Here is an 18,569-nt window from a genome sequence, read left to right on the forward strand (position 1 = left end):
TCCAGTTCCACATATAGCTGCCTGCGGTCAAGGAAAAAAGCCACATTCTGGCACTTTCACACAAGTTAAGTCACACAGTCTCAATCCAGCAGCGATGGCTTGCCAGTGGATTTTGCCATTTCACGCCTTAAAATCCAGCTGAAAAGTGGATTGAAAGTGCCTTCTTTAGTGTGTGTATGAAAGCGCCAGTTGTCTCCTCTCTCAGTGTATTATTTTGAGCCACGCGATGGGTGAACGTGGCTGCTGAGAACTCTCAGTCGAACCTACCTCATAGGGTTGTTGTGAGAAGAAAACAGAAGAGAGGATAATGTTGTAAGCTACAATGGGTCCCCATGGGGGCGAAAGGCGGGATATAAATAAATACCCCCCTCCTCCTTACTGGCCAAGAGGATGGTGGCTCAGTGGTAGAGCATCTGCTTGGGAAGCAGAAGGTCCCAGGTTCAATCCCTGGCATCTCCAAAAAAGGGTCCAGGCAAATAGGTGTGAAAAAACCTCAGCTTGGGACCCTGGAGAGCCACTGCCAGTCTGAGAAGACAATACTGACTTTGATGGACCAAGGGTCTGATTCAGTATAAGGCAGCTTCATATGTTCATATGTCTGGGGAGGGAGGATGCCCTCTACCCAGGGTCAGCACTAGACTGTCTCTCACTCTACGCAAGATGAACTTTTGGTCGTCCCCCCCCCCCCCCCGCACTGATAACGTCACAAAGTCACTTGGGGATGCCTAGTTTGGAGCGCCCAGAAGGCTGGCACCCTATGCAATCGTCTAGTTTGTCTAGCGGCAGGGCTGGCCCTACCTCTCCCACTGGCTGCCTCTCGTGCCCAGGAGCAGGTGCCTGGGAGGTTCTGCCTTCCCGCTTCCCCAGACATCTGCCACTGGGGGCTGAGACACCGTTCACCCCCCCCCCCCATGTGTGCGTGTGGAGCTGTTCTGTGGCAGAGGCGGGGGAGGCCGACTGTGCACGCACCCTTGGCAGGCAGAGGCGGCGCCCTTCCCAGCAGGCGCTCCCTTTGGAAGTAAGTTGCCTCTTGTCTCGGGCACTGGCTGTCTGGCGAGCGGTTCCAGCGCCACCCCTGACGCCACCGCTGCCTCGGATGCGAGAGAGCTTCACAGAGACACTGCCGCTCCTCCCGCTTTCCCTCCGGATCTTCAGCATCCCTCCTCCTCTTCCTCTCCTCCCCAGATCCCTCCCCCCCACCTGTACTTTCCAGCTGCTGTATTCCAGGTTCCAAATTGCCGCCTTCTTTCCCACTGGCCTCCCTCCTCCCTTTCTCCCCCCCCAACCCTCTCCTCCTCCCCGCCTTTGTTTTGAGATGAGCTCCTCTTGGAAGGTTTGACAGCTGCCAGCCTCTCGGAAGAGGATGGAGCCTCTCAGCCAGCGCGGCCTGCCTCGCCTCTCTTGGATCGACACCCTCTACAGCAGTACGTGGATCTTTGCTTTTTTGGGGACGGGGGGGGGGGAAGAATGGAGGAGGAAGAGCAGGGCTCCTTTTCTCAGCCTGCCTGGCTGAGACCGGGTGGGCATCAGCCAGTAGAAGGGACAGGGCAGGCTGTCTGGATGGGAAAGTGGTTGGTACCCGGCAGCTCATGCTTCCCAGTGACACTCTCCCTGTTGTCGGGGTGCCAGAGTGCTGCTTCCTCCCCCCCCCCCCAATTTTTATTTTTGCTGGGACCAGACCTCTAAAGGGAGGGAGGGAGGGACGGTGTCACCCCCAGCAGATTTCTGCTAGTAAAGTCTGGAGCAGGTTACATAAACCTGGCGATGCTCTCTGCAAAGCTGCCGTCGCCCCTGTCGTCAAGACGACAGGCAGTGCCAGGGGAGCGTGTTGGGGCTGTTTATGTGGGGGGTTTTTTTGGGGTGGATTGTCCACTTAGGGAGAGAATTCGCTGTCCCTAAATTGAGCTTTGCTCACGCCTAAAATCCTGCTGCTCCTTCTCCCTTTTCCTGCACTTTGGTCCGGCACGGAAAGGGGTTAATTAATTTTCCTCAGGCTGTGGCTCAGTCTTGATGCTTCTCTCCCCCCCCTGCCCCCACACCACTATGGGGACCTCTGGTAACTTGCGGGATCTCTGGTAAAGCAAGAGGTGGTTAACAGGAGTGGCGGCAGGTGTTGAGTCTTGCACAACAGGCTGAAATCCCCCCCTCAAGCCCTGTCTCCTGGCATCTTGTCTGTCTCCAAGATCTCAGTCTTCTCCATGGCCCCCCTCCCCAATCCCATTTGTGTTTCCTTTGGTGTGGAATGGGGCGGCAAAGCAGACCTTGTGGCAGAGGGGTTGGGTTGATATTTGAAGGGGGGGCAAGTCTGGGAATCACCCCTAGGATTTAATTGTGAGCCTGCAAATTTGGGGACCTGCATTTTGTATCGGGCTTCAGAGACGCTTTGACAGCTGGTATGGAGGGCTGGAAGCTCCCATCCCCACGTTGCAGAGATGCTGCTGAATTGCAGTGGCAAGTTTGGAACCCAGGCTTCTCTTCCCCATGCTAGCTCTGGTTGGTAAAATGAAAGGCTTAGAACTCGGGGAGCCGGTGCAGAAATGCCTGCTGCGAAGCCACAAGTGTTTGGGAGGAAAGGGGCTACAGAGCTTTCCAGCAGGCAGCCCAACCCCATCTCTGTTTCTGCTGAGCTGGGCCAGAAAACGGATCACTCTTCTCTCCCCCTCCCTATCAAATTTGGATTAAAGATTTTGCTTAAAAGGACCCTGAAGCAGGAGTCTGCTTCTGGGCTTCCACCGCATGATTCACGAGCTTGCAAGACGGTGTGTGTGTGTGTGTGTAAGGGAGAGAGGAGGAGTTTTTGGATTTTCTCCCTTGTGAAGGTTTTGGAATTCAGTCCTCATACGGAGACAAGAAGCAGGTGGTATGACGCAGGCTCACTGCTCTTAAGGGGTCTAGGTGCAAATCCGCTTTAATCAAACAGTACCCACCTTATAACAGCAACATATGCGTGTCATTCTGTATTCGAGGTTGTGAATTCCTTTTTTATTTTGTGCATACTGGGCTGGGCTTCATGGGCGACGGTGGGAAGACTTCACCATGCCCTTGCTCCAGAACTGATCCAGGGCCAAAATGGAGCTGAACTCTTGGTGGGGGTGGAGGGTGCAGTCAAGTTAGAACTGACTAATGGTCACCCTGTAGGGTTTTCTAGGCAGCAGAGTTGGTTTGCCTTTGCCTGCCTCTGCGTCGTGCCCCTGGTCTTTCTTGGGGGTCTCCTATCTAGGCAGGGGTGGCATTCTAGCAGGAGCTCCTTTGCATATTAGGCCACACCCCCTTGAAGTAGCCAGTCCTCCCAAGAGCTTACAAGGCTCTTTTTTGTAAGCTCTTGGAGGATTGGCTACATCAGGGGTGTGTGGCCTAATATGCAAAGGAGCTCCTGCTAGAATTCCACCCCTGCATCCAAAGCTGATCCTGCTTAGCTTCCAAGATCTGACTCTTTTGAGGGGGGCTTTTGGCCATCAAGTCGCAGCTGACTTATGGTGACCCTGCAGGGTTTTCAAGGCAAGAGACATTCAGAGGTGGTTGGCCGTTGCCTGCCTCTGCGTAGCAACCCTGGACTTCTTGGCGGTCTCCCTTCCAAATGCTAGCCATAACTGACCCTGCTTAGCTTCTAGGATCTGATGAGATCAGACCAGCCTGGGCTATCCAGGCACTTTATTGACTTGAACCAGACCCAAATTGGAACAACTTATTTGCGTTTGGGTCTGAACGATGATGGAACCCCTCCAAAATGTAAGCATCTGACTGTGTCATTTCCCTACTCTTGGGGATGCTGTTGAACATATGAACATATGAACATATGAAGCTGCCTTATACTGAATCAGACCCTTGGTCCATCAAAGTCAGTATTGTCTTCTCAGACTGGCAGCGGCTCTCCAGGGTCTCAAGCTGAGGTTTTTCACACCTATTTGCCTGGACCCTTTTTTGGAGATGCCGGGGATTGAACCTGGGACCTTCTGCTTCCCAAGCAGATGCTCTACCACTGAGCCACCGTCCCTCCCCTAAACTAACAAACTTCTTCTGTTTTTCTGGCATTCAGTCTTAAATTTCAGGACCTTTTGCTTTAGGGGTGTTAACTTTCAAAACTGACCTTCAGGAAATGCAAGAGACCTTGTCATAGCTGGACAGCAACTCTGCATGTTTGCATTTATCCAGCGTCTGTGCTTTATTTCCTCCTTTGGGAATGCTCAAGAAGAATTTCCTCCAGTGTTGTACACTTTGGGGGTCTGTTTTGCACTGGCTGAATTTTAACTCGAGTTGCTAGTTAGCCCAGTCCTGTCTCTGTGAAGTTGGCTTTCCAGCAACCAGGTAGGGAAGCTTTATGGATCTTTGAGAACCTGATATAGTATCGAGACCTTTCTGTTCCTGTGGAAATTGGGCAGAGCTGCAGGCCTGTATCCTCTCAATAGCATCTAGAGCAGCAGTGGCCAAATTTGTTTAACGTAAGAGCCATATAGAATAAATGTCAAATGCTTGAGAGCTACGAGGAAGGGGAGGGAGGGAGGGAGGGAGGGAGGGAGGGAGGAAAATAGAGGGGAAGGTAGAAAGAAAGCAACTTTAAATGCATTCTCCAAGCTGGCCGATGGGATTGTGGAGACTTCAAGAGCCACACAATATGTATGAAAGAGCTCCATGTGGCTTCCAAGCTGCAGTTTGACCACCCTTGATCTAAAGCAGGGGTGGCCAAACTCGCTTAACACAAGAGCCACGTAGAATAAACACCAGATGTTTGAGACCCACAAGACGTGAACATCAGATGTTTGAGAGCTGCAAAGGAGGGAAAGAAGAAAGGAAGGCAAATAGAGGGGAGAGGGAGGGAGATGTGGAAAGAAAGCAACTTGAACTAAATACCTTATCCAAGCTGTCAGCTGGCTTGGCTTGCAGAAGTAATTTAAAGAGGGAATGCTTTCTCCAAGCTGGCTGTCAAGGCAGTGGAGGTTTCATGAGCCGCACAATATGTGCAAAAGAGCAACACGTGGCTCCCAAGCTGCAGTTTGGCCACCCCTGATCTAGAGTGTGTTTCCCTGTAGCCTGATACCTTGGCATGGCGGGTGGGGGAACGGAAGGCAAAACTGGTAACGTTTTGTTGCTTGGAGGGAGAGCCAAGCAGTTCTTGGGTCAAACCTTTCTCAGCTGAGCCCACCTCGCTGCAGCCGCCCATCAGCAAACAGGCCAGGGAAAGGCCTTTCTCTTTTTGGGCAGCCAGCAGGCTGCCAGAGGAGACAACACTGGGTGGGTTGAAGGTCTTGGTGTTGGCCTTCAGGGCCTTCAGCATTCTGGGACTCACATATCTCTTGGGACCACCTCCTCTGATATGTTCCCTGAAGAGCGTCGTGCTCTGCTGAGAACAATCTACTGGTGATCCCTGGCCCTAAAGACATCCAGATGTGCTTGGCTCTGGCTCCGACCTGGTGGGACGCTCTGCCAAATAACATCAGGGCCCTGCGGGACTTAATGCAATTCTGCAGGGCTGGCAAGAAGGAGGTGTTCCGCCAGGCTTTTGGTGGAAGGCACTGATGGGCAATAACATGGCTGGCCCCCTCCATTTCCCCCCTTTTCTCTTTCTCCCTCCTCCTTATCCTGCTTGCGAGGCAGCAACACGGTCCAGAATTGGTTAAAACGATTTAACGCCATCTGGGGATTAATGTTAAGTCCGTAATGGTGTATTTTATTGTATTTTAACTAGTAATTATGAGGTATTTATGTAGTTTTATTGATGTCAGTTGCCCAGAGCCCTGTGTATTCAGGAATTGGGTGATTCATAAATCCAAAATATAAATAAAGAAATAAACTAGTCATATCAGTGAGCTAATTCGGTATCTCGTATTTCTGAGGATTGCCGTGATGATGTATAAAATTGTATTATGATTTAAGCATCGAATCTGCTGTGGGGGAGGGCAGTTACCAGCTAGATTTGGAAATTCTTCTCCTTGAATCATTTTGATCCCGCAGCTTCAGGTTATGGAAACCAGACAGTCTAAAATTATATGTGTGGTACGTACAAGCTGCGAGCGTAAAAGAAACTGTGCTTTGGAAGTATTGCAGTATAGCGATATCTGCGTAATAAATGGCTTCTCTGATTCAATGGGGGAACCCTGCGAGGTAGGCCGCTAGTACTATTCTTGTCATGTTGACGGGGACGCAGCCCCAAGGTGGAGGCAAAACATAAACCAGGAAGGTAGTTGTGACTAGTGTTCCCTCTAAGTTGTTAGCATGAGCTAGCTCACAGATTTTTTAGCCTCCAGCCCACACCTTTTTGTCTTAGCTCAGGAAAATGGCCCCAGAGCACTCTAATTTATGCAGTAGCTCAGAACTTTAATGCCAGTAGCTCACAAAGTAGAATTTTTGCTCACAAGACTCTGCAGCTTAGAGGGAACATTGGTTATGACCAATGTTCCCTCTAAGCTGAGTTAGTGTGAGCTAGCTCACAGTTTTTTAGTCTCTGGCTCACACATTTTTGCCTCCGCTCCAGAAGGATGGTCCCAGAGCAAACTAATTTATGCAGTAGTCAAATCATTTGCTCACAACTTGATTGCCAGTAGCTCATGAAGTAGAATTTTTGCTCACAAGACTCCACAGCTTAGAGGGAACGTTGGTTGTGACTAAGAGGTCCTGTTGCATTTGTGTCTAACTTGATCTTTGTTGCAAGAGGGGGCAGATAGAGAAGTAGCAGAGAGGGGAGGGGGACTGGGCTGGGGGGGCATCTGAGCTCCAGGAATTGTAATCGGATCCACCAGGCTACTCTAACAGGTATAGGAACTCAGAACCATAGAGTAGAAGAAGAAGAAGAAGAAGAAGAAGAAGACGGTAGATTTATACCCCACCCTTCTCTCTGAATCAGAGTCTCAGAGCTGCTTACAATCTCCTATATCTTCTCCCCCCACAACAGACACCCTGTGAGGTGGGTGGGGCTGGAGAGGGCTCTCACAGCAGCTGCCCTTTCAAGGACAACCTCTGCCAGAGCTCTGGCTGACCCAAGGCCATGCCAGCAGGTGCTAGTGGAGGAGTGGGGAATCAAACCCGGTTCTCCCAGATAAGAGTCTGCACACTTCACCACTACACCAAACTGGAAGGGACCTGGAGGTCATCTAGTCCAACTCCCTGCGCAATGCAGGAAGTTCACAAATATCTCCCCCCAACACGCTCAGTGACCGCCCCCCCCCCACTCCATGCTCAGAAGATGGCAATCCCCCCCTCCAGGATCCCTGGTTAAACTGGCCTGGAGACAAATTGCTTCCTGACCCCAGAATGGCAATCAGCATTTCCCTGGGCGTGTAGAAAGGGCCCTGAGAACTAAGCACTGATGCAACCCTTCCTGCCCCCTCCCTTTCATGATCTGCCCAATTCACAGAATCAGGCTTATGACTATTGAACACTCCATGAGAGTTTTTACTTATATTGAAAAACAATGCTTAACCACAGTATATTCACATATTAATCAAGAAGTATGTCACAGTCCATTTTAAAGATGATGTGCAATATTCTGTTTGTAGGACTTCCTGAAGTCCAGTATGTCCCAAATAGGTGTGACTGCAATCCCCAACAGGTGTGGCTGCAACCGGAGCAGTGTTTCTGTCCACTTTCGGAATCAATCCTTCCTCAGGCAGCTCACCAAGGGATAAAGTATTTCAGTTGGCACTGCTCTGTTTCTCCAGTGGATCTAGCACGGCTCCACACTTCTATCACTTTCTTCTGAAAGTGGATGGAAGCAGTGGACCGGCTGCGGTTGCAGCCACATCAGTTGCTGTGGTGATGTTCCTGACACTCAGCCCTCTCCACTTCAGTTCTCAAGCCATGGGAGCATCTGTGTCTTTATGCACCTTCCCACTTCTTAAGAAGCAGCCAGGAGCCCCAGATGGGCATCCGGTGGACCCAGGGCTTTTCTGTAACTGCCCCAATATAATAATAATAATAATAATAATAATATTTTATTTTTATATCCCGCCCTCCCCGCTAGGCGGGCTCAGGGCGGCTAACAGACACGGGAGTCCCATGATTCACATTAGACAATATAACAGACATGGGAGTCCCATGATTCATAAAACATAACAATTTAAGTATTAATTACAAATAAGTTATTTAAAATACATAAAAACATATAAAATATAAAATAGGTGCTAATAGAATTCCTTTCCTTTTGAGACCCAGATAGCAACTTTGCTTGTCTTTGAGGAGACAGGTGGAATCTTTCAAAGGGTTACTGGATGTTTTGTCTGTTGGTTTTTATGTCAAAACACGGCACTTTTTGCTGGCCCTATCCTTGCATAAGGTTAGGATGCTGGATCTTAGTGGGAACTTTCTTTGTGGTGGCTCTGAAAGTCTGGAATTGGGGAGAGGCCCTGGCACAGTGGCGTAGAGCATGCAGAAAGTCCCAGGTTCAACCCATCCCCAGTTCAAAGGATCAGGTGGTTTATCAGATCTCCACTTGAGACCCTGGAGAGCGACTGTCAGTCTCAATAGACAATACTGACCTTGATGCACCAGTAGTCTGATTCATGGAATTGCCCATTCTGAAGAGGGAAAGAAATTTAGATCTCTGTTCAGGCCCGCCCCCCCGGGCTATGAAGAATTTTTCTCTTTTAGCATTGCAGATGGTGACTTTTGTGACTGAGTTCCATTATTGCTTGTCTTTTGTGGTTCTGATTCTTTTGTTGGGATGCTGCTGCTAACTGAGCTTTAAAGGAGATAAAGACCACCCTGTTGGCACTGGCTCAGGCCCAAGGTCCATCTAGTCCAGCATTCTGTCACTCATGGAGGCTAACCTGATGCCCAGAAGAGGAGGGCACTGTAGCCAAAGCGTTCCCTTGCTTTGCCCTGAGAGTCTGTTTCCCACATGGTGAGCCAGTTTGGTGTAGTGGTTAAGTGTGTGGACTCATATAATTCCACTCCTTCACTTGCAGCTGCTGGATTGGCCTTTGATGAGTCATAGCTCTCGCAGAGCTGTCCTCGAAAGGGCAACTTCTGGGAGAACTCTCTCAGCCCCACCTACCTCAAAGGGTGCCAGTTGTGGGGTAGGAAGGCAAAGGAGAATGTGAGCCACTCTCTGAGATTTGGAGTGGAGGGCAGGATATAAAGCCAATATCTTCATCTTCTGCTGCTGCCCCTGAACATAACATTCATGGCTTATAACATCAGGAGTGTCCTGCTGGATCACACTGGTGGCCTGCAGTCCAGCGTCCTTTTTCCTACAGTGGTCAGAAGGCTCACCAATAGGGACCTGGAGTCCAAAGCTGCTTGCTCTTGCTGCCCCAGAGCAGTACATAAGAACATAAGAGAAGCCATATTGGATCAGGCCAATGGCCCATCCAGTCCAACACTCTGTGTCACACAGTGGCCAAAAAACCCAGGTGCCATCAGGAGGTCCATAAGAACATAAGAGAAGCCATGTTGGATCAGGCCAGTGGCCCATCCAGTCCAACACTCTGTGTCACACAGTGGCCAAAAAACCCAGGTGCCATCAGGAGATCCACCAGTGGGGCTAGGACACTAGAAGCCCTCCCACTGTGGCCCTCCACAAGCACCAAGAATACAGAGTATCACTTTCCCTAGACAGAGAGTTCCAACAATACACTGTGGCTAATAGTCACTGATGGACCTCTGCTCCAGATGTTTATCCAATCCCCTCTTGAAGCTGTCTATGCTTTAGCTGCTGCCATCTCCTCTGTCAGTGAATTCCACGTGTTAATCACCCTATGGATGAAGAAGTACTTCCTTTTATCCGTTCTAACCCAACTGCTCAGCAATTTCATTGAGTGCCCACGAGTCCTTGTATTGTGAGAAAGGGAGAAAAGTACTTCTTTCTCTACCTTCTCTATTCCATGCATAATCATGTGAACCTCTATCATGTCACCACTCTGTCGACGTTTCTACAAGCTAAAGAGCCTCAAGCGTTTTAACCTTTCTTCATAGGGAAAGTGTTCCAACTCTTTAATCATTCTAGTTGCCCTTTTCTGGACTTTTTCCAATGCTTTTTTGAGCTGCAGTGACCAGAATTGTACACAGTACTCCAAATGAGACCACACCATTGATTTATACAGGGGCATTATGATACTGATTTGTTTTCATTTCCCTTCCTAATTCCCAGCATAGCGTTGGCATAAAGAGGCACACTGCTTCTGCAAATGGGGGTTCCATTTTTGGAAACGCAGGCAAGAAATATATTTTAAAAGAATAAAAATTAAAATCTGGTCTGTTGACCAGGAGAGGGGAGGAGTCCGTTTGCCGTTTCCTCTCTTGTCTCCTCTGGTCTGCCCTGTTGCCTTGGAGCCGTTCTTGGCTCAAAGCCTGTGGGAATTTCCTTCTCCAAAGGGCTGGCGTGTTCTCCGTGCTGTCGTTTGCCTTTCTTTCCTCTGGGTTCTGTGTCAACCCCCCCCCCCCACACACACACACACCAGTAGCTTCTTCTCTTCTTTGGAGTTATCAATCAACCTGGGTTTGGCACTCATCTGGGTTCAGGAGAACATCTGGCACTGTTTAAGACGGGGAGTTTGGCAGCAGGTAAAAGAACGGGGCATACACCAGGGGGTGTGTGTGTGGACCACTGTGGTGCAGCAGAAAAGAGGGGTCACTTACGGGTACAGTGGTTTGTTCTCCTCCAGCATGTTTCACAAGTTGGGCAATGCGTGATGTACCCATGCCTTTAGCATTCTAAGAGGAAGAAGTGTAGTTGTTGCAGCTGAGGCACAGAGAAGGCCCCTCCCCTCCCCATGCTTGGACTAAGGCTATCTTAGCAAGTGAACAGGGGATGGAATTAACAAGGAAATCTGTTTCTGTAGGTCCAAACTATGTGTGACTTTGGAGAACTACATGACTTAGCTGCAAAGTCAGTCAGGGATGGTGGAGGGCAGAGTGATGGGTTGGGTCCATGATGCTGGAGAAACAAAAAGCTGATTCTTTCCTCCTTGCAGTGTTTACCCAGTTGGAATTGTAACCTCCCCAAGGCAGATGGGGAAGTTCAAATGGCTCCGGAGCCAGCCGAGTGGAGTGGCACCGTAAGCCAGCATTATCATGCCAACAGTGGGCATTGCTCACCTGTTGCCCCTGTGAGGCTGGTGGCAGTGGCTACCAGGTGACTTCCAGAACTACAGGGCTTGGCTCTGCAAGGTCTGGCTACCTGCGACCCACTACAGGCTTTCCTGGGAATTTATGGCTAGTCCACCCTTGCCCCTCCCCGGCTATTTTAAGGGCCAGGATGGAAAGAAAGAGGTATACTGTCCTTTGTTTGCCCCCTCCCCAACAGAGGGCATCTTCAGTTGGAGAAATGATGGAGAAGAAATATCTCCACCCTTTACAACACATGAAGCTTCCGTATACTGAATCAGACCCTTGGTCCATCAGTATTAGTGTTGTCTGCTCAGACTGTCAGTGGCTTTCCAGGGTCTCGGGCTCCCATCACCTACTGCCAGATCCTCTAACCGGAGATGCTGGGGATTGAACCTGGGACCTTCAGCATGCCTAGCAGATGCTCTGCCACTGAGCCACAGCCTCTCTCCATGGACTCCCCAACACTGTGGCCTATTCTGTATCACTGGAGTCTCCTTTGTCTGCTTTTTGTAGCTAAAATTACACATTGGAAGATTTGATCGTTCCCCCCTCCCCTGCCCGACACATAAACTTTGACTTTCCTTGTAGAAGAAGAAGAATGTTGATTTATACCCAGCCCTTCTCTCTGAATCAGAGTCTCAGAGTGGCTTACAATCTCCTTTTTCTTCTCCCCCACAACAAACACCCTGTGAGGTAGGTGAGGCTGAGAGAGCTCTCATAGAAGCTGCCCTTTCAAGGACAACTCTGTAAGAGCTATGGCTGACCCAAGGCCATTCCAGCTGCTGCAAGTGGAGGAGTGGGAATCAAACCCAGTTCTCCCAGATAAGAGTCTGCACACTTAACCACTACATCAAACTGGCTGTTGTATTGGATATATTCATGTACCTGTTCTGGAACTGGATGACTGTGATTATCCAGGTGCATAGGTGAAGAACGTGCAGTGTCCAGGAAGTTCTGAGCCAGGAGTAGTACTGCTGGATCAGGCAGAAGGGTTCATGAAGTCTGACATTCGATTGCTCACAGTGACCAGGCCGATGCCTTCTGGAATGCTGACAGTTTGTCTCCTGTTATTTAGAGGTCGACTGCTTCTGAAAATGAAGGTTCTTCTTGGCTCTTGTGGCTAATAGCTGTGGACAGGATTATCCTCTGTGGCTTTCATCAGTGTTCATCATTGCATCTTGTGGCAGTGAGTCTCATAAGTTACTGCGGTATAACAGAATGCTTTTCTACTACCAGTACATTTCATAAAATGACCCTGTGTTACAGGATTATATGAGAGAAGTATCTTCCTGTCATTTATAATTTAACACAGTTTGCTTACCTCCCATCCCTTCTTGTTCTGTTGTTGTTCAGTTGTACAGTCGAGTCTGACTCTTTGCGACCCAATGGACCAAGTCACGCCAGGCCCTCCTGTCTTCCACCATCCTCCAAAGTCCACTCAAATTCATGTTAGTTACATCAGTAACACTGTCCAGCCATCTCCTCTTTTGCCGTCCCCTTCTTCTTTTGCCTTCTGCCTTTCCCAGCATCGGGGTCATCTCCAGCGAGTGCTCCCTTCTCATTTGGTGGCCAAAGTATTTGAGTTTTAGCTTCAGCATCTGACCTTCCAGGGAACAGTCAGACTTGATTTCCCTTAGGATTGACTGATTTGATCTTGCAGTCCACTCCAAGGGACTCTCAAGGGTTTTCACCTTCCTTATTCCCTGAAAAATGCACCCAATGCTCAAATGCTTTAGTCTCTCAGTTCTACACCCCTCCTGATTGCCCTGTACAGTTTTTCCTTAGAAGCACACTTCTTTTGGCATCCAGCTCTCTTCCCCGTGACTGGTATTCCCATCCGACTCTTCTTAAACTTTTCTCCTTCCTGAGCTTGGCTTAACAGTTTGCAGTCCCTTGAAATTCTCCCCCCACCCCCCGCCAACAGAATCCTGCTTTTACACATTCTCCATCTGTTTTGCTTGATGCATTCCTCTTGGAGATTCTTGTTATCTTTTCATTAATCTGATTAATTTGTGTATTAAAAAGCCTGATTTTAACAATACACAGTGTGGAGTATTTCTCTCCCACCTTCATTTGAGGAAATCTGTTAACTTGGGAGTGTAGCATCGTTTGATTCATCATTTGGGGAACCATATCTTAATGGACCAGTTTGAGTTGTGACTGCTGTTACGTTAGCCAACTTGGGACCCTGCTGTTGACCGGGGGTGGGGGGGGGAGGGGTTTTATTTGGAAGGAAGCCAGGCCAGCCTGGTGTCTCAACAGGCAACAGCCTCCAAGGACTGGCAATTCCGCATTATGTTCACGTCTGGACCAATGGAATGAATCATTTGTATCTGATAAAGAGACATGGCATCGCTTCTAGCAGGAGCCCACTCAGAGCAGTGACTCATGCAGAGAGGCATCAAGCAGCCTCCTCCGAAGATGTGTAATGCTGCTACATAGTAGCATTAGGAACAACTGAGTGCTGCCGAGATCATACCTGATGCATCACCACCCCAAGCAGAGGCTGATTGAAAGGAACAGTGACTGATACAGGGACAAAAAGGGTGGCTTCCCTTCTAGATAGACACTCTTGGTCTCCCAGGTGTCCTTTCATTCTTTCTTTTCCAGTGCACTACCCAGTTATGGAGTCATTGCTTTAAATTCTATGTCCCTTGGGCCTTTGGCTTGTGAAAATCATCACAGGTTTCCAGCCATTCTGAGAGTGCCAGCAGAGGTGGTACCTTGACCCTTCTAGATGTCTGAAGCTTTAAAAGTGGGAGATAACTGTGCTGCCTTGAGGAAGAGTGGTGTTTCTTTTTGTTGAACATAAAGCAGAGTTTGTCAGTTGTCACTCATGGTCACATAAATGAACACATGAAGCTGCCTTATATTGAATCGAATCCATCAAGCTGAGTATTGTCTACTCCAGGGGTGGCCAAACTGGCTTAGCATAAGAACCACACAGAATAAACATTGGATGTCTGAGAGCCACAAGACATGAACAAATATTAACACACATGTCTGTATTAAAACTCTTAATACTTTCTTTGCACAGAAAGATAAACTACACATTTATGCACTTTCCAACATGACCATGCTAGAAGGAGACTTTCTTAAAAAAACAAAAGCTGGGAATAACTGTCCCCATAAGACCAGCATAGGGAAAGCTTGGAGAATTATTTTTTGGCACTTTTGGGAGAAGGAAACATACACGTACCATAAATCACTGACCACCGTTTGCATCATGATGCATCTCTATTTGCCTTGACACCAAGGTTAGTACATACAGCACCTACAAGAGCTATGAAACTAAGGGGGAACCCTGCGCCACCCTCTTTAATTCAGTCCCTCCTTCCAGTGGCTCCCTTGACTCTTGTGCTCTCTTTCCCCGCTCTAGGTCTCTGGGCAACCTCTGTGGTGAAGAAGAGCCTGCAAGTCTGCCTATTTTCCCCTCCTTTTCTGCTTAACATAAGAGGAGCCATGTTGGATCAGGCCATTGGCCCATTAAGTCCAACACTCCGTGTCACACAGTGGCCAAAACCCCCCAAGTGCCATCAGGAGGTCCACTAGTGGGGCTAGAAGCCCTCCCACTGTGCCCCCCCCTCAAGCACCCAGAATAAAGAGCATCACCGGTCCAGACAGAGAGTTCCAACAATACGCTGTGGCTGCCGCTGATGGACCTCTGCTCCATATGGTTATCCATTCCCCTCTTGAAGCTGTCTGTGCTTGTAGCCGTCACCTCCTATGGCAGTGAATTCCACACGTTAATCACCCTTTGGGTGAAGAAGTGCTTCCTTTTATCCGTTCTAACCTGATTGCTCAGCAATTTCATTGACTGTCCACGAGTTCTCATATTGTGAGAAAGGGAGACAAGTAATTTCTCTACCTTCTCCATCCCATGCATAATCTTGTGATCTTGCTTCACACACAGCAAGAAATAGTAGTCTACCTACGGGTCAGCACTCAGAGGCTGACTCAGGTCTCAATGCTAAATACGCTTATTTGAGAGTAAGCCTGCATTAAGTTCCTCCTTGACCTCTGGAAGCCACACAGTATGTGTGAAAGAGCCACATGTGGCTCCTGAGCCGCAGTTTGGCCACTGCTGATCTATTCAGACAGGCCCCCCTTGTTCTCCCGGGTCTCAGGTGAGAAAACTTTTGCATCACCTACTACCTTATCCTTAACTGGAGGTGCTGGAGACTGAACCTGGGCCCTTTTGCATGGGAAGCAGACTCTCTAATACAGAGTCATACTCCTCCTTTTCCATTTGGTGAATAAGAATGTGGGCACTCAGTCATGGGGACCACTTTTGGAAAACTGGTTTGGTTTAGTCATCGTGTTACAAATTCTGACATATTCTTGTGAATTTTGTCTCTTCCTGGTTCTAGGACAAAGCAGTCAGAAATAGATGCCCACAAAACTCCTTGGCATCATTTCTGGCCTGCCCTTAAGCAAGCTTCTTGTGGTGAAGGAGGCTCTTGCATGAAGACATTTATCCTGGGCAAAGAGCCACCTGACTCTCCTTAATTACGGATCTGTCCGCCTGGTCCGGTGGTGAATCAGAGGCTACCGAGAGTCAGGCTTTTATCCTAGGCTAGCCCAAAATAGCCTGATCTTGTCAGGTCTCAGAAGCTAATCAGGGTCAGCCCTGATCAGTATGGGATGGGAGACCACCAAGGAATATCAGGGTCATGATCCTGAGGCAGGCAATGGCAGACCACCTCTGCCAACGTCTCTTTCCCGAGGTTGCCATAAGTCAGCTGTGACTTGACAGCAAAAGAAAAGGATGTGGACAGAGGGATTCATGAAGGATTGTTGTCTCTGATGGAATGGATGTTTCCAGAGCTTTTTTTGTAGCAGGAACTCCTTTGCATATTAGGACACCCCGATATAGCCAGTCCTCCTGGAGCTTGCAGTAGGCCCTGTACAAAGAGCCCTGTAAACTCTTGGAGGATTGGCTATATCCGGGGGGCGTGGCCTAATATGCAAAGAAGTTCCTGCTGCAAAAAAAGTCCTGGATGTTCCAGTTTTGTATGCTGCCTTGATGGACAGCGACTGCCATGCTTTGATAAACAGGGGTAGTTTCTTCAGTGAACACAATTTCTTCCTGAATGGTGAAGGGCAACCCACTACCCAAAAGCCAGCGGTTTGTGCCAGGGCAGGGTCTGATGTGGTGAGGAACTGCCCAGGTGTGGAAAGGTTAAATTCTCCCCAGCAGGGCCTCTACAGTTGGCATTTGCATTCCTTTCTCTTCTTCCTTGCCTTGTCTATCCAGATTAATTTATATAGATAGTAGAAAGGAAATTCCTATCATCGCTTAATTGCTTCAGAAGCCAAAATTGTTGAATAATAACAAACTTGTCCGAGATATAGCAACTTTTGGGGTGTGGTGACATCCTTGGTCTGAGAAACGGGGTGGGGCATTGGTATTGGTGAAATATTGGAGGAAACAAGTTTGCTTCATTTATTCAGATCTTAAGGGTTATGGAGGAAGTTTTCTTTAGATTGTAGAGTCCTTGAGGAAAGGGACCATCTATCTAGAGTCCAGGGTTTCTATATATCTGTCTAATCCCCCCCTCTCATCTCTGTCTTCTGTCTATCTACCATGTATCTATTTCTCTACTATCATCTATCTATTTATCGTCTGTCTGTCTATCATGTATCTTCCATCTCTGTCTCTCATCTGTCTTGTCTGTCTACCTATTATCTATCTATCCATCTATCAATTATCAATAATCTATCATCCATCTTTTGTTGTTGTTCAGTTGCACAGTCAATTCCAACTCTTTGTGACTTCATGGACCAAGTCATGCCAGGCCCTCCTGTCTTCCACCATCCTCTGAAGTCTGCTAAAATTCGTGTTAGTTACATCAGAAATGCTGTCCAGCCATCTCATATTTTGCCGTCCCCTTCTTCTTTTGCCTTCTGTCTTTCCCAGCATCAGGATCTTCTCCAGTGAGTGCTCCCTTCTCATTTGGTGGCCAAAGTACCATCTATTTAATCTTCCATCCATTTTCTTTCTTTCTTTCTTTCTTTCTTTCTTTCTTTCTTTCTTTCTTTCTTTCTTTCTTTCTTTCTTTCTTTCTTTCTTTCTTTCTTTCTTTCTTTCTTTCTTTCTTTCCTTCCTTCCTTCCTTCCTTCCTTCCTTCCTTCCTTCCTTCCTTCCTTCCTTCCTTCCTTCCTTCCTTCCTTCCTTCCTTCCTTCCTTCCTTCCTCTCTCTCTCTCTCTCTTTCTCTCTCTCTCTCTTTCTCTCTCTCTCTCTTTCTCTTTCTCTTTCTCTTTCTCTTTCTCTTTCTCCCTCTCTCTCTCTCTTTCTCTTTCTCCCTCTCTCTCTCTCTTTCTCCCTCTCTCTCTCTCTTTCTCCCTCTCTCTCTCTCCTCCATCTCTTTCTTCTATCTATCATGCATCTATTTATCTATCATCTATCTGTCTTCCATATGTCTGTCTGTCTGCCTCTCTCTCACTCACCACACACACACACACACACACACTCACTCACTCACTGGCTGTTGGTGATTGTGGCCAGTCAAACGCTTCTGGGAAGCTCACAAGCCCTCTCTTGTTGTTTGCCCCCAGCCACTGGTATTTGAAGGTAGACTGCCACTGATGATGGAGGATTCCGGTAGGGAGCCTGGCTTATGGCCATTGTTCAGCCTGTCCCACTAAATCCTGTTCTTCTTAAAGCCAGCTTCCTCCCTTCCCTCCTTCCTGTCTCTTGTCTCTTTTATTAGCTTCCTCACTGGCAGGGATTCAGCAACTGTTGCTCTCCGCATCATGGCACTGAAATGCTGGCTTGATTTATGTATTTTTTAAAAGGTGGCTGTTGGATGCTGGCTGGTCAGACTGTTGTTAAAAGGCACAGCAGAGCTGCAAGGCCAGCAAAGGGACCTGTCCTTGCTCCCAAGATGAGTCCAGACCTCTCTCCCCAGAACAAAGCTGACTTTCCCAGTGCTGCCTCTATCCCATTTGCTTCCCCTTCTCCAAAGGGAGCTTTCTCCTCCTCTTGGCTTCTGTCTCTCTGGTGCCATGCTTCAGGTTGCAAACATATTTTCTAGATCTCAGTGCACCAGCAGCAAATTAATGCGAAAGGGACCTCCTCCTTTCTCTGTTCTTCTCTTCCTGCTGTTTGGAGTCATTTGAACTTCAGCTGAGCAATGGAAACCGTAATATGCATAGAGGCATTCCCCGCCCCTGCTTTTGAACTCCCTTCCTGAGCTGCATGCTAATGGTGGAGGAGGTTTGTTTTGCCTGCTTGGTACCCCCAAAGAGAGAAGTGTCTGCCTGAGGGTGGGGGATGGGGTAGGTGGGTAGAGATGGACAGGAATAAATAGGGCACATGTCTCAGGAGGAAGGCAGGGAAAGAAATTCAGCCGTGGAAATAAGGTGGGGAAAAAAGGTTCTCAGGCTGGTGGAGGAAGGGGGCTTGAATGCATTTTGTGTTCTTGCTTTTGAATATATATATATATATTTGCTGTTGGCATTTGGAATGAATATTCTCACTGTGTTTTCAGCTCCTGTGCAATATTAAGGAAAGAGGTAACTACTA

General features: G+C 48.3%; 1 protein-coding gene across 1 annotated transcript in view; it reads left to right on the forward strand.

The window, feature by feature from the left end:
* The first annotated feature begins 1,292 nt into the window (after positions 1 to 1,292).
* ABR (ABR activator of RhoGEF and GTPase) overlaps positions 1,293 to 18,569 on the forward strand; it is a 143,371-nt gene continuing 126,094 nt past the window's right edge. The window contains exon 1 of the mRNA XM_060258884.1: positions 1,293 to 1,424. Coding sequence (XP_060114867.1) covers positions 1,364 to 1,424 — 61 coding nt within the window. The 5' untranslated portion in view covers positions 1,293 to 1,363. The remainder of the gene's footprint in view (positions 1,425 to 18,569) is intronic.

The sequence above is a fragment of the Heteronotia binoei genome, chromosome 18, assembly GCF_032191835.1.
Source record: "Heteronotia binoei isolate CCM8104 ecotype False Entrance Well chromosome 18, APGP_CSIRO_Hbin_v1, whole genome shotgun sequence".
NCBI lineage: Eukaryota > Metazoa > Chordata > Lepidosauria > Squamata > Gekkonidae > Heteronotia > Heteronotia binoei.